Raw genomic sequence first — 22191 nt, 5'->3', positions numbered from 1 at the left:
TTAGGAAAATCAGGTAACTTCTGACTGGGGATTCCACACCCCCTCCCCACATCCCCCACCACCACTCAAAACTAAGCCCTTGATGAAGCCCTCCATGAAACCTTAATGGCTGGTGGAAAGTCAACACTCAGTAAGTGTGTACCAAATGAATGTGTTGGATTGGTGCAGCAAAGCTGTGTATTATCTTTGAGTTAAAATGAATTATTAACTGGAGGCAGTCAGCTACCAAGCTTCGGAGACAGAGGAATGAGAAAAAATGATTTTAACAGCTGATACGAGGGGTCCTCTTGGAAGCTCTGATTAAGAAATGCCTTGGATATAGGCCACTCCAAGTATAGAAGGTGAGGCTCTGCCAGGGCCTGGTCTGGAAGGAGATAAGAAAACAGATTAATCTAACTACTCTAGATAAAAGAAAGGGAGAGGGTGAGAAGTGACAGCTGAACAATACAGTAGAAGGCAGGAATCTTAAAAACAAAAGGTGGCCGCTGAGAAATTCTCAGTGGCAGGGAAGCTGAAGAACTCTTAAGAATAGGAACGTCCAATATTCAATTTTAAGCAGTTTGCACTGCAACACTGTAACCCCTCCATGGCCTTAAACCTTCAGGAAAAATCCATGCCCTAAGCTTTATGTCTACTCTTTTGAAGAGAGAATGAATTGGAGCAGCTCCTGTGGGTAAAAGAGGGATACTGAAGTAGAAGGGTAAGATACATGATCTGTAAGCTCAAGTATTTCAGCACAACAGGAAGAAAAACTGACCAACAGTGATGTAACCCCATCCTCACCCCAACAAAACAAAATGAGCAAAACAAAACACTCCCAGAAAGATTTGAAAGCACACTGGGTCTTCTTCCACCTGTTAGTTGGTGGATCAATTTCATTTGCCTCTCAGTGGTAGGCTGGTGAATGTCTAACAACTGATTCTCAGAAGGAAAACAAGAAAAGTTCTCATTACAGAGTCTGCTGATTTCTGTGGTGTAAATACTCCCACCACGGAAGATTTCAAACTACCAACATGGTGTCAGCAGTCTTGGGGAAACTCAACATTTTTAAATTGGCTCTCATGAGCCAGGACAAGCTGGCTCAGTCTATGCTGGCTCAGGCAGTCCACAGCTGGTATCTAGGTTAAAGACAGTTTCCAAGGATTAAGTCCTTGTTCCGGCTTTGACAAGAACAAGTTTTATCCAGAGTTCCGTTAGCTTTTAGAGACTGGGCAATACTTATAGGAGAGTAGGGAAGGCAAAGGCATGAGAAAGGCAGAGAAATGGGCACCATCCATCAGGGAGCCATCGAGTGATCAATGTCCATCAGAGCTGAAAAGAAACACAGGGTGGGGAGGGGAGGGGGATGTGGGGGGTAGCACCTGGCTGTCTTAGCGGGGAGAGTGACTCCTGATCTCAGGATCCTGAGTCATGAGTTCAAGCCCCACGTTGGGCATGGAGCCTACTTCAAAACAAGAAAAACGCTCAGGTCAGTGCGATGCCCCTTCTGAAAGAGGAGGAACCTGAGACCCAGAGAGCATGATTCCTAGTCAAGATCACTCTTTGAATTACCAGTAGACCTAGAACTCGATCAGGGGCTGCCAGCCTCCCTCTTGTCTCAACACACCCGTCTCAGGGAAAGGCAGGCATGAGTGCAGCTTGCACCTGGGCAGGGCACGCACAGGCTTACCATTTTGAGAACTCCTGACTCTCTCTGTATGAAGGGCAAGAGCTCTGCCAGACATCTGCGTGAGCTTCAGAAAACCAGCCAGAGACCCAGCCGAAAGGAAGAGAAGGCCCAAGTGGGGTGCGCCAGCAGCAAGGGAGCGAGTGGACCAACTTCTCCAAGAATTCCCAGTGGTTGGAAGCAGTGGATGGAGGGGACACCCCCTGATCCCGAAAGGGTCCCCCACTCCCACGCTGATCAGCGGGAACTAGGAGGGGCAGCAAAGGGAGGTCCTTGTGTGTTCTTCCTAAACCCCCCCAGACACAAAATGTACCAGGCCATGCCTCCCTCTCATTGAGAAGATCAAATTAGGCATCCGAAGTGTTTTTCAAATGATTTCTGGCCTGGTTATGTTACAGAAAACAGGGCCGGGTGATTCAAACCTGCTGTCAATACAGAGCGCAGGGAAGAAAAATGCCAGCTATTCCGAAGCTGTCCGGCCAGAGTCCAGGAGGGGCTACTTTCATGACCGTGCTGGTGCGCAGAAACCAGCCAACTTCCAGAGCAGGAGTTAAACCAAATAAACCTGAAGGATATCAGTTTAGAAGGAGAGTCTTAAAATAGCAGCCAGGAATGCATGGATTCCCTGGGATAACTCCCATTACATGCCCTGTCCCCGGCTTTAGTCAAACTGTGCACTGGAAATGTCCGTCTCAACTAGTTTCTCTCTCAGTTGGCAGTAAGTGTTCAGCTCACAGAACTCAGCGTGGAGGCAAACGTGCTGGGCGCAAATGGCCAACAAAGGGATCCTCCCTGGAAGGGTGCGGAGGGCACCTAGAGAAATAAGACATAGTCCGGGTCTCCAGGAAACTTATTCAGGGGTTAGAAAGAGACATTCCCCCCAGGGCTATGTTCCCAAGGGTGAGGATTTCCAGTTAGATTAATGGGATGGTCCTTCGGGAAGATGGGCATCACATGTGGTGTGGACTCTGCAGGATGCATTCATTCATCTAATCGATGTCTACTCGGAGCCAGGTTATGAGGACACAAAGATCAGTGACCAGTCTTGTGGGGCGGATAAGGAGTCAGGCATCCTAAAAAGTTACATTTAAACACTTTTTTTGTTTGTTTCCTTTAACATTTCAGGAACCAGTGGCATGGACATTAAAGCCAAAATGTGTTTAAAGTGGAATATAAACATTTGCTCAAAGTTGCGGGTGTTTGAAAGCAAAGCAGCCTTTTTCAAGAGATACAGAAATGCATGAGAATCACTTTTTTGTACTTTTTCTACAAATGAAGAGGCAAAAACGTCCTAGAGTCCAGATAAAAATTCCATCTCCGCTTTTTAAATTCCATTGACATTGGCCCTCACTCCTCTTCTTTTTGACAGTTCATTAATTTTAATGTAATGAGGTAAAGTTAAAGAATTACTACCAAACACAGACATCTTGCTTAAAAATTAGACCGGAAGCACCAAAAGAAGTCACTCAGTTGAGATCTAATCTAGCAGAAGCTCAATGATGGGATCCCTGCCATTGATCGTCCCACCAGTTAGAACAGCCATCCTGGCTGTTACCACGTGTGCTCACAAAGGTAGGGCTGCCTTTGGCTAATAGTCACTGGGACTTTCCAGTGGCCAGGGACTTCATCACCACAGAGCTCTGTCAGGCTCCCTGTGTCCACAGATAAAACCTGCCACTGGATCTGACGTCCCTTCCCTTTTTACCGGAAGCCCACCGGGTTCCGCAAAGCCCCTTAGACAGAACTTTTTGAGTTTCTCCACCCCTGCTGCAGCTCTGCCTCCAGACTAGGATTTGTGCCTGAAAATTGGTTTGTGCCATGACTGGCCTGTAGAGGCACACTAGGTCATTACAAGGACTCGGGGGAGGGCGTGGGTAGGGGTAGATGGGGGGGAGGGCGGGGGCTGGGGGGGTGGTATCCCCACATGCCCAAGCAATTCCCCTACGCCAAATGGATGTCCTCCAATTCAACTCAATTCTGACACTATCTACCTAGAGCTGTCATGAGATCCCACGGGTTAAGGGCTCAGTCCGGTAAGACTGTCCCCTCCAATCCCTGACACTCCAGACACAAGTTAACACCTGTGCTTCTGAACAACTGGCTATAGATTGGAGGTACCCAAGACCCCTCCTTGGGTTGGATTAATTTGCTAGAGCAGCTCACACAACTCAGAGAAACTTTTTACTTAGATTACAGGGCTATTAGAAGAGGACATAACTCAGGAAGAGCCAGATGGAACAAATGCATAGGGACAGGCAGGGGGAAGGGCATGGCGCTTCCATGATACCACTGTCCCCACATCTCCACATGTACACCAACCTCTAAGCTATCTAAAACTTGTCCTTTATTTTTTTTTTTTAGGATTTTTTATTATTTATTTGTGTGTGAGAGGGGGAGAGAGAGCGAGAGCGCATAAGCAGGGGGCGTGGGAGAGGGAGAAGCAGGCTCGATGTGGGGATCATGACCTGAGCTGAAGTCAGACGCTTAACCCAGACATCCCTGTCCTGTTTTTATGGAAACTTCATTACTTCATTACTTAGGCATGATTGATGACATCATTGGCCACTGGTGATTGAACTCAGTCTCCAGCCCCTCTTTCCTCCCCTGAGGTCAGGGGGTGGGACTAAAAGTTCCAACCCTTCAGTCACATGGCTGGCTTCACTGGCACCAGCTCCCATCCTTGGGTGTGGTGCCAGCCACTTCATTAGCATAAAGAACGACACCTTGATCGCACTCATCACTTAGCAAGTTCCAAGAGTTTTAGGAGCTCTGTGCTGGAAATGGGGACAAAGACCAAATACATATATATTTCTTATTATAAATCATAATACTCTAGGCATCCACTGTGCAAGGCCAATTTGCAATTGTTCAAGCATTCTCTGAATGACATGACCGGGCAGATTCAGGAGACCTGGGTTCTAATCCCATTTTGGCTACCATTCACTCTTTCAAGGGTTTATTGGATATGACAGCATGCTCCCCGCCCTCACAGAACTCTGTCTAGCACCAATTTGTGGGGTAGAATTGAGAAAGTCATTTTGCCTCTCATGGACACATACACATACTTCCCTTCCATTTCCTTGATCATGCCATGCTCTTCCTCACCACCTAGTCTTGGGTCATGCTATTCTGTCTAGAATACTCTTTCTTCTGTGTAGTTAATTCACCACTCATCTGGCACTTGCTGGTTTGGTCATCGCTGCACTGATTTGCAGATAAGTTTTGCAAATAACTCCTGACACAAAAAGGAGCTCAATGATTAGTGAATTTAGTCAAAGCTGAATTGTTTGATCATATGATGGTTTTTTTTTTTTAAGTGAGATGTGGTAGAAACCAAACTTTGGTTTTTAAGATTTTATTTATTTATTTCAGAGAGAGAGCAGCATGAGCAGGGGGGGAAGGGTAGAGGGAGAAGCAGATTTCCTGCTGAGCAGGGAGCCCGACACGGGGCTCAATCCCAGCACCCTGGGATCATGACCTGAGCTGAAGGCAGATGCTTAACTGACTGAGCCACCCAGGCGCCCCGATCATAGGATGGTTAAAAGCAAAATACCAGCTTTGGAATCATGCAGATCCTCATTCAAATCTCAGCTCTGGCCTTATCAGCGGCATGATATAAGCAACTTATTTAACTCTGAGCCTCAGTTTATGCATCTGTAAAATGGAGATTGTACCACCGACACTCCTGGTGTGAGGGATTAAATGAGGCCAGCATGCAAAATACCCCAAATAACTCCAGACCCAAACGAATACCTAATAACCAGCAGGTACCATTGCCATCATTTCACTGTCACAACGTCCCTCTCTGTTCACTGTGCATCCCCTGACCTCCATGAAATAAGTAGGTGCTAAAGCTATTTAAAAGGCAGGCTTTTGTAACATCTGCTTCTTGACACACTACAGGCTTTCCGATAACAACGAAGAGGAGGACGGTAATAGTAACAATTACTTCCTCCGGTGTCACTGATTTGTGACCCTTTGACCGGCCTTTGTTTTCAAAAGCCCCAATGAGAAGTCGGAGAAGAAACAGACCAGCTCAAGCCTGCTCCTGAAGAATGTACTTCCCAGAAATTCCACAGGATCTCCTAAACCACAAACCATGAAAAACTGCAAGACATTTTACAACCAGGAATCTCCTCCTTGCCCCCTGGGAATCTGCTTGCTGAGGGTATGGAAAGCCATTTGGGTGCATTAGATCAATTGACAAAGCAAAGTTACAAATCTTTTTATCTGGATCAAAGGCGAAAAGATAAATACTTTTTTTTACTTAAAATTCCTAGGCCAGCACCAAAGGCTCTCTACACTGTTGTTCCAGAGGGACTGGACAGAGTAGGGCGATCTACTACCTGCTCAAAGCTCTGTCTACTGCTTTGGGCTCTCCTGGAACCGGGTTCCCAGAAAAGAGGGGTACATTCTTTATCCCCAGGACTATACTACCTGACCTGGAATAAAGTTATAAAGATGCAAGGAAAGGAGGACCAGAAATTCTCTTCTTTGCTACCCTTGAGGCAAAGGCAACACCCTTATTTTATCAAGGGGAAACTGAGGCCCAGGGAAGGGTAGGTACTTAAGCATCCACGCTACATGGTAGGAACAGAGCTAGGGTCAGAATATCTACTTGGATATGGCAGGAAAGCAAACTATTTAAAAAAAAAAAAAACACTTTACTGAGATATAATTCACAAACTGTAACATTCACCCATTTAAAGTGTATGACTCAATACTTTTTAGTATATTCATGAAGTTGTGCCACCATCACCACAATCTAATTTTAAAACATTTTATTGCAACAAAAAGAAACTCCGTAGCCATTGGCAATCACTTGTCATGCCCCTCTCTGCAGGCCCACCCTGACCCCTAACTCTGGCAACCAATACTTTGCTTTCTGTCACTACAGATTGGTCTATTCTGGATATTTCATATAAATGGAATCAAACATTTGGTCTTTCATGATGAAGAAGCCATTTTAAATGACTCTTTTTTTTTTTTTTAAAGTAGGCTCCACACTCAGCACGGTGCCCAATGCAGGGCTTGAACTCATGACCCTGCGATCAAGACCTGAGCTGAGATCAGGAGTTGGATGCTTAACCGACTGAACCACCCAGGTGCCCCTAAATAACAGGCTTCATTCAGAGATACTGTCAAATACTGTAGCCATTAGCCACTTGTGGCCATTTCAATTAATTAAAATAGAAAACATTAAAATTTCAGTTCCTCATTCTCACCAGCCACATTTCAAGTGTTTTATAGCCCCATGTAGCTAGTGGCTAGCATATCAGCACAGATATAGAATATTACCACCATTGAAGAAAGGGCTATTGGACAGTGCTGACTTAAAGGACACAGAGGCATTTGTAATTAACTACAGACTTGCTCTCTGGGAAACGTCTGGTCCTCCAGGTGTTGAGAAGCTACCTTTTCAGATGGGAGAGTGACAGAAAGAACAGCTTAAAGAAGGAGAAGGGAGGGGTGCCTTCCACTCAGGTTAGGATCCCAGAGTATGTCTCCCTCTCCCTCTGCCCCTCCCCTCCACTAGCGCTCTCTCTCTCAAATGGTCTTAAAAAAAAAGGAGAAGGGAGAGAGTAAGCAGTGGGCCAAGAAGAGCCAACTCCCTCTTCCCCTCCGTCCTACCCCCCACCTCAGTGTGACTCCCAGTGCCTGGGGAGCTCCTGCCACCCAGACCTGAAAGCTCTCTGTTTAGTTAAGCTCATCCAAAAAGCAGATATGCCAAAGCCTTTGGAAGCACTTCAAGGAATCCAGCTTCAACCTCAGCTGTTTGATGATTTCTGAAGTGTTTCATGCCAGAGAGTGATCTGAGGGTCTTCTTAATGAGACTGAACAGTCCTGGTCAGTTTCTGGCCAGCAGTGGCTACTTCGGCTGCCAAGACGTGACCACTAAGGCTGACCAACACCCCAAGGCTGGAGCCATGGCATCTTGGTATGCTCAAACAGAAGGGAGCTCAGAAATTGCCACACTCAGGGTTGGTGCCCCACCCTTTTCCTTGGACTATTTGTTAGTTCAGCTACAATGTCTTTCCTTTTATTGTCCAAAGATGCTCCAGTCGCCACCCCCAGGAGTGGGGCAGCAGGTTATTTTAAACTGTGGGTTTGAATGCATTAAGACGATCAGAGTACGCAGACTGAAGAATGACGGACAAACAAAAGGAAAAATGGAATCACATTCAGGAAAAAAAAATCCTTTACTAATCAAAGGGGTCTTTGTTCCAAAACATTGTGCAAAAACCATCAATCATGACCTTTTACATTGCTTTAGGAGTATAATTAAATTGGCTAATATCCTTTTGTTTAAAAAAAAGCCTTTTGTTCAAAACCCTGCTGAAAGATGTATCTTCCTTCTTCTACTCTAGTAACCAATTTATGAAAACTAAAAACGGCAACCTAACAAATGCTTCTTCTGTTATGTTTGCTTGTCTAAATCAATACTTTTTATCCTGAATTCCCCTCCCCCAATGAGTGGCTGTGGCGGGATTTCGAGAATCAATAGGTTACCCATTTCTAAGATAACCACGCTATGACAAGTGTTCATTTGCTAGAAGCTGTTCTTTTAGTGAAGGTCACTCTGGGTTTCTTGGTCCCTTTGGTTTTCAAAAACATCCTTCACCATAGTTTATCCATGAGAGACATAGCTAAGCAAGATGTTGTTATATGGGCACGTTAGACTTTTGATCTGAAACAAAAAACCAGGAGTAGAGAACGGACTCCTTGGGGTTCTGCGTCCAGCTGCCGTGGTTACTCTGCTCGTAAGATGTCATTTTAGACTGTGCACACTCATGAATTAATTCATGCATTCAACATACATGACATACATAATTCAGGGGTTTTCCCCCATATGTTTCATCTCATATAATCCTCACAGTAACTGCATGAGGTCAGTGCTACTCTCACTTCCATTTTAGAGCCAAGGAATTGGAAGTTCAGAGATGTTAAACTCACACCATCGAAGTCACATGGCCATCAAATGAATTGCTGGGAACAGATCCCTGGCGTCCTGAGCCCCAGTATGGCCTTCAGACCTTCATCACACAACTTGTACCCGTTAGCACAGAAAAGAAAAAGCGGAAGAGCATGGGTATCTGAAGGCCAAGGACCCCAGAGACCTGAGAATGGGCTGACAGAGAGAGCTAGTCCTATCCTGCATGATGCTACTGTCACAGGCGGTTCCTAGCTTGGCTAGAGGGGGCCTCAGAGAGCAATGGGGCTCGTTGTGTGCTATTCAGAGACCTTCTGTGGGGCTGGAGAAAGCAAGGATCCTTCAGCCATTCACCACACTGAGAGCTGGCAGAGCTGCACACCCCCATACTTGTAGGAAACAAGTGTGTCTTGGCCTACCTTTTATGAATGAGCTCAGAGTATGAGTCTCATTTTCATGGAATTCCATGAAAATGGACTATGACCCTGGCAAGTAAAACCAATCCATCAATAATACATATGCACTGGGTCGAGGTTTTTTACTGTGGTAGGTCGATTGCAAACACTGCCCGAGTGCCCACCATCTCGGTATCACATACACTCTGCAACGTGGCTCTGAGCTCATCCCTCAATGTACCTCGCCGGGCCGTGTGACTTGCTCTGGCCAACAGAATTCAGCAAAGAGAACCAATTATCTCTTTCCAGAGCTTAGGCTTCAAAGGGCTGTGCACTTAGCCCTCTGTCTCAGAACTCATCCACCATGAGGACAGCCTGGACTGGCCTGCTGGAGGATCAAAGATAGGGTAGAGAAGCGGGGACAATCTCTGCTGAGGGCAGTACACACTAGCCAGCATCCAGCAGACACCCAGATGACCGCAGATGCATGAGCCAACCCAAGTGAGATCACCCGAGCCCGGCATACCTCAGCAGAACGGTCCCGTCAACCTGTAGGCTTGTGTATAGATGGCTATTATTTCAAACCATAATTTTTAGGGCCTGGGGAGATAGAGGTCAGTAAGTCACAACCTGCTTCACCAACTTTCTCAAGCCTGGAAGATCCAGAAAAAGGTTAGCTCCCACAAGTTTCACTATTATTTACGATTTCCTGGGCAGTAACTGGTTTGAAGCAGTTCTGGGGGAAATAGTCACTATTTTTGATTGGAGGGTGGGTAGACCACAATGGCTCAGAACATGGCTAAAAGAACACAAGCCTGGCGTCAGGTGATAACGGTAGGCATCTGCGCCCTAGCACATAACGTCCAATGTAGAAAAGCCACTCTCCTGCAGAGGTGCTCACTGGTATGGACTCCAGACCAAATAAATTTCGTATGAGGCAAAGTGATCCTGGCCCCCTAAGGAGTGTTATTACCAAAGGGCCGGAACCTCATCCATATATGAAGAACGCAAGAGAATGAGCATCTCTGGTGCACAGAAATCTCTACAAGTGGGGCCCAGTTTCTTCCCTATAAGGTCTAAACATTTCCTCTCTTCTATGGGCTGTCCCCTGCCTTTTCTTAATGAATGCTGCCCCCTACAGCATGTATGTAAAATAGATTTATAGAAATAATTCTGCCTTAAGATATTTATATCTGACTCTTCTCAGGAGAGGACAAGGAAAAGAATCCAAGTGTTCAATGGCTGAAGCCACCCATGAATAACTTCTCACCCAGGAGCCACTGCTTTTACCTGGCCAGAAATCCTTGCCTGTGGCCTCCTTGATGGCCTCAGAGTATGAGCTGGGCAACTTCTAGACAACTCATCTGAAGTTAGAGGAGAAATCTTCCCTAACTATGTGAATGGAGGAAAGGAAGTCATCACAAACTGTACACAGGCCAGTATCTACATAAAATGCCACTTCTTTTGTTCAGCACAGAGGTGAACCCTAGAATGAAAGCAGCACCATCTGGAATAAGGCGCATTTTTGGAGTGAATGAATACCTGCAAAGGAACTAATCCAAAGGTGAGCCTCTGGGAACTCTAATCAACTATGAGGGATAGGCGTCATTACCAGGCCTTTCCAGAACCCAGTAAAATCATACCAACTCCACCCTTTGCCTAGGATAATCAAATCCTCTATCTGCAAGGGATTTTAGAGGACATCTATCCCAGTCTACTTGCTAATATAGGAAACTCCACCTTTAGTAACTTCCGTGAGTGATGATCCAGCCTCTGTTTCTGTTTCTATGAGGCTCAGGAAACTCCCTACTCCCATGAGGCCCTGTTCAACAGTGAGAAGACAAAGGTGAATAAGTTCTTTTTTTAAATATGCAGGAAAATTTAGAGTCCCTGTTATTTTTTAGTTCTCCTCTCTGTGACCAAGGGGGGTGGGAGAGAGAGAGAGACAGAGAGAGAGAGAAAGCTGGCCCAGGATATAGATTTTTTTTTTAATTTTTAAAAAAGATTTTATCTATTTGACAGAGAGAGACATAGTGAGAGAGGGAACACAAGCAGGGGGAGTGGGAGAGGGAGAAGCAGGCTTCCCGCTGAGCAGGGAGCCCGATGTGGGGCTCGATCCCAGGACCCTGGGATCATGACCTGAGCCGAAGGCAGGTGCTTAACGACTGAGCCACCCAGGCGCCCCACGATTTCTATTTCTAAAAGGAAACTGATCTCTGTCGATAAAACTCTTTCCTAGATATCCTTTGTTTCTCACCACTGTGTGAGAGAGTGGGTGTTCTGTGCATAGGGGACCCCTGAAGATTTCGTCTCTGGGTCTCACCCCGATGAGCTTCTACCTCATCCACAGAACTGGCTTCATGTCTCCTTTATGCTCCCTCATAGCACCTAGTCTTCTTCTTAAAAGCAGTTAATACAAAAGCTCATGAGATCATTTGTGGTTTCCTATGAGTCTCTGACACCAGACTCCAAGTGCCATGAGGGCAAAAATGATGATCGATGATCGATTTTTTCGCTTTTGAGTATTTAGCGACTGGCATGATGCTGAAGATACAGAAGGCACCCAATAATGTGCTAAATAGATGAAAGACCGAGTTCCAAGTACAAGAATGCATAATAAGGAGGCAGACTCACATATTCCTAGAATTTTTTTTGCAGCAGAAATCAACTAGTGCCTTCATAGATCCTTATTCTCAGGGCTAAACCAGATTCTTAAATCCTCCAGCTGGTGGCTGCTGAAGGGAGGGGATCGACGGCCCTGCGGAGATGATTTTAGCTCAGGCCTGCTGTCAGTTCTTCACGACGCCGCGTGAATCTGATCGTGCCCACAACGTGGGTTTTCTTCCACCCACATGCATTCTTTCAAATCGAGGAAACAAATGTGGGGAGACCCTGTCTGGGAGAGAACAGTTGGACAATCTCAAGTCATCATCCTCCCCAACAGAGGGCCCTGAGAATGTCAGGCTGGAAATCAAGTCTACCCCAGAGACACCATATACACAACATGGGCAGTAGGGGGCAGCAGAGACTCAATGTCTGGGCTGTCCTGAGCCAAAGTTTTTTTTTTTTTTTTTTTTAAACTGCTTTACCCATGATGAGTTATTATAGGTCATTGATTCCCCACTCCGTTTCACATTTCATAAAAATGCTGTGATTTTCTCCTTTTGAAAAAGGCAAAGGGAGCATTAGGTGTTGAGGGGCCTTCTTTACCTTTGCTCTTAGGACGGAAGTAGGCCAGGTCACCTATTTCCGTCAGCAGCTAGTATCTGTGGAATATCCACAAAGTTCGGGGAGCCTTGCTAATCACATGAATCAGCATGGCTGCAGCTAAGAATTCATGACAGGAGCTCCTAGGACACTAAGAATGCAAACCGTGACCACAGGGCCTTGGCACAAACCACTCTGCAGCATGACCATTAACAGCCCGATGCCTGCAGATGGCCTGTGCATCACTCTTCCCCTGATGTGGCTGTCTTGTGACCGTTATCTTGGAAACAAATATTCTGTGTTGGACCCTCTCATTTGTCATTCTCATCAGGAGAAGACAGGTTCCCTGGCATATGTGTTATGTGTTGGTATCCTGACAAAATAGACACTGACAGAATGGTGAAGGCAGGCTGTAGTGGAGAAACATGCATTTTATCCATTAGGTTCATTTAAGCCTGAGAATGCCAAGTCCTCAACAAAGAGAGGGGCCATGCATGCATGCACAAGCAACTCCCTGTCAAGTTGTTGCAGCTACACTAGCTGTCAAGTTTTATTGTTCAGGAGCTCTCCCCTTGTTCTGACCAGCATTCTGATCTTGTCCATTTGAACAGAAGAGTCTTCGTTCTGTGCGTTGTGAATAGGGGCCATATGCGCTCAGAAAAAAGGTAATTCCATTTATCCCAAAACGTATGTATCTTCTGTGCTCATAAACTCTGTCAAATACTTAAATATTTAAAACACCATTTACATGAGTGACAACTAAACCCTGACCACAGATGATACCTGGGTAAAAATGATGAAAGCCCTCAGAAACATAAATACTTTCCCCTACCAATGATCCTTGAAATTAGACTGAATTCATGTACATGTGATGAAGATGGAAGCCAAAGAAGTGTTGAGATTTATTCCCTGAAGATCGGATGAACATCAACGAGGCATTTTCTATTCCTGACACAAACCAATCCATCAATAATACATATGCACTGGGTCGAGGTTTTTTACTGTGGTAGGCATTTTCTATTCCTGACACAAACCAATCAAATAGATATTTCAGCTTCCGAAATAGCTTGTTTTCTCTCTCCTTTTCTCTACTCATTCTTCCTCTTACATTAAGCCAGGTTTATTGTATTTTAGAAACAGGATATACAGCAGAACCACAAGCCCACACATTGGCTTTGAAACACATCCACATGTAGAAGAAAGCAAACATGGTTATATCCTTATTCCTCTCTGCGAGAAAGGTGGCCTTAGCATTAAAGGTTATTAGTTTCCTACATTAGAAGGACTGATGCATCTCCTCCTCTGAAGGCTCTTCTGAATTACACAGTAGATCAAGAAAATGGTTCCCAAAGGTGGCCAGAGAGACTGTATCAGATACCATTTCTTTCACCTTCCTGTCTGACTTCAATTTAATGCTACAGGTTAAGGACAACAGCTAGGATGGAGTATGGCTAGGAAGCTTTACCAGTGTTCATCCTTCCTCCGAATAGGATAGCGCTCTTATAAAGTAACATCAGGCTCTTCAAGTGCCAAGCAGAGAGAGAGCCAGAAAGTGACCGTCCAATCAGAGAGAGGGTGCGCTGACTTTCCCCTTCAAGCACTTCCCTGCATCGCACGGTACCTCTGCTACTGTATCTAGACCCCACAGCGATGCTCCCTTTTTCATATTTCCAGGCTAAATATGAGATCAAAATCCTTTTCCCTGTTTTCTATTAGCTCAATTGAAATGAAGTAATATTGAAATTAAAAAAAAATTACAATAAGAAGGGCGCCTGGGTAGTTAACAGTATAAGTTACTGGCTCTGAGAATAATTTTAAATATAGGTACAACAAAACAGATTTAAGTGGTTTCCTATTTACTGAGCTCCTGCTGTATGCCAGGCATTAGTCTGGGTATCTTACCACATTAACTCCATTCCCCATAGCAACACACTCCAAAGTGGTGGCTGAGAACAGAAGGACAAGCGGAAGGCAGCATGCCCTTTCAAAGGTGACCCCGAAGGCCTCCTAGGAGAGGGGTGCTCAGACTTCAGTGCTCTAAGAATATCAGGGGTACAAAATGTAGATTTCCAGGCTCTCATTCAGAAGTCTGACTTAGAAGGACTAGGTTTACAAAGCCTCAGGATTTGTGTTTCTAGCAATTACCACAAAGGATGCTGGTGTCGATGGTCCGTTAATCACACCTTGAGAAACCACCGTCCAGAGTCTTGAGTGTACTGTCCCACCAGATTGTGGGACTTAAGCTGCACGCTTTAGACTTAACAGAGACCCACCATGCTGTCCCCTCTTGGATTGCACATGGGCAATTTGCAGACACTGTGTCGGAGTGGAACAATGTTACTGTTTGAGGCATTATTTGGGAGACCCAAAACCATGTGTTTTAGGACTTTTCATCTGTTCAGTTAGACAATATCAATACTTGGCTCAAAGCAAAAGGAAACTGGTGTGAAATGAAAACTAAAAAAATGAAACTTGCCTTTCTGCAGAAGCCATTAACCTCCACCTGCCGACTTGTGAAAGGGCACCATTAACAGCAAATGAACTGACTATACGGTATTTTGAAAAATCAGAACCTGGCAATTTTTTCACACTGTGCAAATGAAACCCACAATGTCAATAAACTCCAGCTATCAGGAAACAGTAAGTCATAATATTTCATAGTGATGTCCACACTCAGTAGAGGCAACAAGGACAAAACATATGAATTGTGCTATATAAAAAATTAGAGAGAATATTTCACATCTGACTCTCTACCATCATTTGGGCTAGGGCAGCCTGATGCCACCTCACAGAGAGATAAACTCAATGTCTGAGAGGTGAGCTGACCTACTGCTGGAAAAGGATTAACAAAATCTTTTCCCCTTCTGCATGAGAATTTAGCCTTCGGTTAACCTTGTAACTCTGTTCCCCTGGAAACTTGATAAAGATAGAATGTCAGCTATGTTACTAAGCAACACTGCTCATGGTAAAAATGACCCTTGATAGTTAAACCACATCTGGACTGGGAAGAGCTATAAATGAAGTATAAATACCTCTTGGAGGACACCATCATTTTGGGTTTCGCCAAGTACTGACTACTAATCAGGCCTAATCCTTGCGGGAACCCTAGGAGTTATGCATATGGTGCTTTTACAAGAGATAATGGCTCCCATGGGGGCGTGTGCTTTTAAGCTACAGCGACTCTTGCACCTGCTTTGTGTGAGTCTTATACCCTCACACCTCGGTGGTCCCTTACGTGGGAGGGGGCAGCCACAGCACCTGGATGACTATGGGGACCGCTGTAAACAGGACCATCTCTATGGAAGAGAGACACTTTCCTGCGCTGCCAGCCAGCTGCGATTCCTGTCTATATCCTGAGCAGGACAGTGCCAAATGTGGCTTATGATGGTCCTCTGAGGGGGACCCTGAGCAGATGCCCTGGTGAGCACTGCACTTGCCCAAAAAGCCACACTTGTGGGAAGTGGCAAGGCCAGACCTCAAACACAGTTGTCTGCTTCAATGTAAACACTTTTCTCTTTAATTGTTGGGCCTTCAACATTTCCTCCCCAGATAACCATATTCTGGCCCAAGAGACCAGCGCAACTTTGCAAACACTTGCTAGGCTATTTTTTCCTTCTAGTGCCATGTGTGAGGTCCCTAAATTTGGTAGCTTCTAATTCACCCTGCCTGCCTATAGCCTCAGTGGCTGATCTAACAGTTCACTGAATTCCATTTCCAGATGATCCCCCAGAGACTCCTTGAAATCCAGCGATACGTCCTTGGTTCAAATCTTTAAGCTGCCTTTTTAAGCCCTCAGACAATTATGGCTTCTGCTTAGAGGCTCAAGGCAACCTCACAGCCGATCGCCAGACAGAGATGATTATCACCTACTGAGTATGGACAGGCACCTGAGCTGTCCTTGGCCCAAGATAACAGCTCTGGAATGGCAGGGGTCTCCGGATGGCCAAGAGAGGCCCTACCCCACCGCTGGAATGATCGCGTAGAAATTTCCCCTCTCTAGGTCCTCCATAGGACATGAGTTTATTAACATAGAGACCCCAGCAGACGTCCTGTCAGATTAACACCTGGACCCAAACAGTAGGATAAGTCGATCCTTCCCAGCCTTCCCCTTTCTTTCTCTCCGCGAAAATCTGGAGCTGGATATCACTGCAAATGCTATCACTCCTCTCAAGTCCTTCTGGAGCCTTCCTGGCTAAGCCCATCTTTTTCCTCACGACTTTGAGCATATCTCTCTTCTAGGACTTGTGAGCACCACCCCTCCCCTGAGGCCGACAGTCTGGGAAAGCTGAGACTCTGTCTCAGTCCCCTCAGTCATGACGACAAGCCCGATGCCGGACACAAGGAGGGACAAAGTGAACAAATGAGAGAAAGAACCGGAAACGGAGGCACCCAACCGTATTCTTTTCTGTGTAACTTGGACCACTGCATTAATCCCATCTGTGATTTTAGGTCAGAATCCTGGCTAACGGTGGGCCACGGGCAACTTCTTCACGGTTACCTCTCCCAGTCATTAACTCAGATAAATAACTTGCTTACCAACCATAAAGTGACAAGTTTACAGAGATTCTAAATCAATGGCTCCAATGTTACCCAGACAGGACATAGTGCTGAAGGCTATAAAACTCTGTCTCCACCCATGTCTGGCTCTTCTTTTCTACCCATGACAGGCTGGAGTGAACAAGAGGAAGAAAGTGACACCGGATGAGGACCAGGGGAGGGAACCTCTCAGAAAGCACTGGTGGGGTTCCCACTAGCCAAGGCCAAAGGGTCGGGGAAAGCAAGCATTCACACCTCACGGTGGCTAGGTGACAGACGACCTCAGACTCACTTTAGACAAGGGGAAACTGAGGCCTGGAGAAATTAAGCGTATTGAGTGAGGCCACGCTAGTTGGCAGGCAGCTTGCTCTCAAACCCAAGTGCTTTCTGTACTATGCCAAGGTCACTAGTTGTAACTCACAGCAAAGCGTCAATAAAAAGGGCCAGTTTTTAAGCAAATGATCTTGTTCTTTCAGCTTCTTAAAGTAATTTGCCTCATTTCAAAGACAGAGTATTTTTTGCCCAAGAGAGTGAAAACAGACGTGGTGTCAAGTGTGTAGGGAAACTAGTCTCTCACACATTGTTGATGGAAACAGACATAGGTGTAACCTTCTGGAAGCAAAATTTGGCAATGTTAAAACAGCTGTAACGCGTATACCCTTTATGCAGCAATTCCACTGAGATGGTGCATACATGCAAAAAAAGACATGAGGATGTTAATATCAGTGCTACTTATAATATCAAAAAATTAGAGGTAACCGAAATGAAAGTAGTTACAAATACGAAGGTAAATTCATGTAATGGAGTACTCTGCAACTATTATAAAGAGAGAAAAACCTGTAAAAGGGCTGGCCATGATTTGTTGATCTTATTTATAAGATTTTAAGTCCTATACAACATGTGTGAGCGTGTGTGAGTGTGTATGTACAGAGCTCCTGTAAGAATTAAATTATTTCTTATAAAGCCCTTAGAATAGTACTCAGCAAACACTAGGAAAAATTTATCAAAATGTGATAGTATATGCGTAAAGTAAGTACAGAAGAATATAAACTAAGTGATAAACAGTAGCTTATTCTGAGAGGCGGGGATTATGAAGAGTTCCCTTTCTTTCAATACATTTGTGTTGTTTGACAATTTTTTACAGGATGATTTATATCATGAAAATATAATAAGGATACGCTTTCTCCAAAATGAAGAAAACCCTGTCACTCAGGAGAGAACGTCTTCCATTTGCACAGAATTTAGTTTAGGAATACTAAACATTTCAAATTCACGTGATGGACCAAACACTTTAGAGACGTAGGAGATTTCTGGCAGCGCTAACCCATGCAGAGGATGTACGTGAGGGGATGGAAGGAAAAGATAATGTCACGAATGTTGAACACGACAGCTATTTCCTCTCCCCGAAAATCTGGGATTCTGCTCTGGAGCCTGAGGGCCACTCGGAGCCAAAAGAGGAAGTGAGGAGGGTTCGTGCTCCCAAGCCATCCCTCGACAGATGTTTCGTGGGGGATCCTGTTCATCACATCCTGCAGGCCAGGTAAGGTCGTGCCCGCCCGCCGCCCGCAGGAGCGAGAGAACGAAGCCAAAGACAAATCTAACCACGCCAGGGACGACTACACAACAACTAGCAGGTTTTCCTAAAGGCTAAGTATCTGTAGACTTTCCTCCAAACCTCACAGGCAAAATCTGAGACGTGAGTCTTCGGGAAAACGAATAGGTTATGTTGCTCTACAGGGACATTCCTGGGTTTTATATATCAACCATGTACTTGGTCATAAATTGAGTGTGCCCCTAGACTTTTTCTCACTGTGGAGTATTTTATGTATCTATTACCTTTCTTCTGTTTTCACATCTCAGTTGACTGTTCTGTGTGATCAGAACTAAATTTTAAATTTGGTCATGGAAGGAGGGCATTTGCCTCTTTGGGCGTGATTTTAAGAGGAATCTTTTAGTATTTGCTCACAAAGAATTAAGTGCTCCAGGCTTTGGAAAAGTTGCCTGTTATACAATTTCCTTTTACTCTTCATCCTTTTGAAAAAATCAGGACTCAATGTTGAAATATTTTTGTCATTTACTGACAGAATACTCAATTTCTCATTCCCCTTACTGGTGTGATTAGATCAATTCCTAGAAGGAGAATTCTGGCCCATCGGGTCACACACACAAGCACATGAATTGGTTTACCTGAGAGTGAAGTGCCAGCACACGATGCCATCAGGGCTTGGCTGACTCACAAGAAAGCTTCTAGAAGGACAGGTCATGAGATCACATCATGGACTTTAACTCACTGAAAGCAGTCCCTACCTCCACTACAGCACCAATCACACTGAGCTACAATTTCTCTGCTCACTAGTGCACATCTCTCCAAGACTTCTCAAGATGAGGGATGCTATGTTGTGCATCCAAGAACCTGTTGTGGCTCCCACATGGCCAGGTGGTAGAGCTACTTCTCTCCCCACATACCATATGTTTCTTGGATCTGGCTACCCCATAAGCAGCAATCAAGATCAGATTCAACGGAGGACAGAGGGACGGTGAGCAAGGAGGAGTAAATATAAAAGCCCCTGAAGGTAAAATTGAACTGTCCCTTTACCTCTGGATGGTGGTGAATTGTTACTATAAAAAATACCTGGGTCTGCCGCATGCCTGCTTTGCCTAAGCTCTCCAGGATTGAGAGGGGAAAATGCATCTACTTTGGTGCACCTGGAAACCCAGTCGGTTATTTTTATCCTTTCAAAAGCGAATCCTCAGCAGATTTTCTGAGAGTCACAGATCACAAAATTGATCCTCACTGTAGACTTCCCAGGGGACAGGACAGAGCGAGAGTTCAAATCCAGAAGTCGAACCTCGATATGAATTCCAGGGCTCAATTACCAGGGGGCGGGGGGCGGGGTGGTAAGTGAGTAAATCTCAGCTCCATTTACCTATAAAACTGGGTTAATAATATTTACCACACAGAATGTTTGTGAAGATCAAGTAACACAGTGACAATCAAAGTCCCTGGCAAATAACACCTGCTCAATAAATAAGTCTGATTTCTCTTTCTTCCGACCCAACAGTCCTTCCCTGGGGCAATGCCTCCATTAGAATTCGCAGCTGCCGTCCTTGACAGGCTTGTGGCTCCCTGGCTGCTCAGTGTGCACATGACAGCCCGTGCCCAGGACAGGGGCAGACTGGTGGCCGTCCCAGCACCTGGTGGGCTGCCTGAGTGGCCCTGTATCTGTGCTAGGCTCTGGGACAACATTCCAGCTACCAACCCTTCATCCTCCCCTATCAGTTCTATCCATGAGGAGCTTTTCTCTCTTCTCTCAGTCTTTTGGATATTGGTCTCACATCCATCCTTCAGACATTTTTGTGACAACTTCTCCCCAGATGACCATGGGACAAGGACGGAATGGCCCAGCAGAGGGCTCTACACAGGTTGCCCCCCGCCCCGATCTTCTTAGCTCCCCCGTCTTGCTCAACCTGCACGTCTCCAACCTTCAATGGGCAAGGCTTTGAGCATTTCTTTTCTGCTTGCAGGAAAAGCACAGTATTAATCATGGTTCTGGAACCAAGGTGCCTGGGTTCAGGTCCAACTCTACCTCTCACCATCTCTGGTGTGGCCTCAGCAAGTATTTAACCTCTCTTTGCCTGAGTCTATCCTTTGTAAGATGGGGATAACAACATAGCTTGTTGGGGGATTCAGTGAGGCACACAGGAGGTACTCAATAAAATGTAGTTCTTATTTATTTATATAAAACACCTTTCTATATATATTGTGCGTGCGCGTGCGTGTGTAAATATATTGTGAAATTAGTTCCAGAAGAATATACATAGGACGGTTTATATTAGTATCCTTCAGGGAGCATGTAAAGGAGAACTTTTATTTGATAGGTACTTGTACCATTTTACAAGCATATATTATTTTTGCAATTTAGACACACTTTTAAAAAGAACACACTTTTGAAAAGAACACATTTTTGAAAACATGCTTGGGTATGGTTGAAGAAAAGAAAAGGAGGGGAGGGGAAGAGGGGGAAAGAGAGAAGAAGAAAAATGATTTTCTTAAGGCAGAAGCCAAGGGCTGGATCACAAAGAATCTTGACTGGTTGAGACATCCTACTGCTAGCTGCAGAGTTTCCAACACCCTGTAGGCAAAACCTTCTGCCATATATATGTCAACCATACAAAAGTTTCCTTCATATTTTCTCAAGTATTCTAGGTGGGGGTAGGGCAGAAACCCAGCTCCAAGTCATCCTGGGCTAGAGGGGTAGGTCAGGGAGGCTCTGACCTCATTCACAGTGGGAGGGCTGTCCAGGCTCCTGGAGCACTTCAGGGAGTGCGAGGCAGCTCTCTTGGGTCTCGGGAGAGTAAGAGACACATCTAGGACAAATCCTACCAGGTAGAAAATGCTTTCAAGAGATCTGAGCATGTCCCCCCGCCAAGAAGTCTAGACCCCTTTGCCTGGGAGGAATGAAGGAGGACTCTGCCTCCTACCGTAAAATCTTCTAAGCTGACTCAGTTTTCTCCAATGTCCCACAGGACACAGACTGAAGCGAGCAAAGGTTTGTTTCACTACCTTCTGTGCAATAGCCCCCCACAGTGCTACTCACCTTTTCCCCGCATCCTAAAATCTCAGGGCTATGTATAGCAAACAGTTATATCCTCTTTTGGTAAAAGTTACATCATCAGAACACCAAGAATAATGTTGTATATTCCTTATATGTAGCCAAGATATTCATTTGGCCGACCCACATGTCTTTTTCGAAGGGTGAAAACCCCCTTCTTTTTAACTCCCCTTGTATCACTTTTGATGGGTAAAAATCTTATCAGTTCACACAATGCACCCTCCAAGAAGCCTGCATTTCTGGAAAACCATCTACCATACAGAGTACATTCTATGAAAGTTTATTTTCAAATTGTAAATGCTAGATCGCTTCTCTCTGTAATCAGGTGTCTTCTGGGCCCCCACTGAAACAAATACAGGTATTCCTGCTAGCAACTATGAACATATTTCCCCCATTTTATTAATGCCTCTGCTAACAAAGTTCCTGCCAGCCAAGTATATCCTGTGGCCCATGCCCACCATCCTATTTGCACCCTGCTCCCAACCCTGACCAAACTCACCCAAAGCAACTGGATCTGCTGTAAAGGAAGATGCCAAAAAGGACCATCAAGAAGTTGACTTACCTTTCTCGTGGCTGCTTGGTGGTGGTGGTGGTGGAAGTGGGGAGGTGACTGGTTTGGACTTGTCATAGTTGTTAAAGCTCTGGCTGCGTCGGTTGTTAGCAGTGGCTGACCCTCCACGTGTTTTGGCTTCGCTGCCTGCAGTGGATACCCTTGCGGTAGGACCCGGAAGCCTAAAATGCAAAAGCAACAGAATAATGACTCAGTCTTAGGAGAACAGCCGTGTCTCAGAATAAGGAACTGCAACCATGCAGGAGGTAAAGGAAACCATTCAAGACATTGGG

General features: G+C 45.3%; 1 protein-coding gene across 10 annotated transcripts in view; it reads right to left on the bottom strand.

Annotated features, from left to right (window-relative positions):
- Positions 1–22191, bottom strand: part of NAV2 (neuron navigator 2) — a 387753-nt gene that overhangs the window by 186022 nt on the left and 179540 nt on the right. For all 10 annotated transcript variants that reach the window (XR_003517395.1, XM_027579102.2, XM_027579093.2 and 7 more), the window contains one exon: positions 21911–22080. Coding sequence is in view for 9 of the 10 variants with exons in the window: in XM_027579102.2 (XP_027434903.1) it covers positions 21911–22080 (170 nt within the window). In the remaining variant the exon portion in view is untranslated. The remainder of the gene's footprint in view (positions 1–21910; positions 22081–22191) is intronic.

This window comes from Zalophus californianus, chromosome 11 (genome assembly GCF_009762305.2).
Source record: "Zalophus californianus isolate mZalCal1 chromosome 11, mZalCal1.pri.v2, whole genome shotgun sequence".
In the NCBI taxonomy this organism is placed as follows: domain Eukaryota; kingdom Metazoa; phylum Chordata; class Mammalia; order Carnivora; family Otariidae; genus Zalophus; species Zalophus californianus.
The sequence above is the reverse complement of the archived record's forward strand: the minus strand, read 5'-3'. Positions and strand labels throughout refer to the sequence as shown.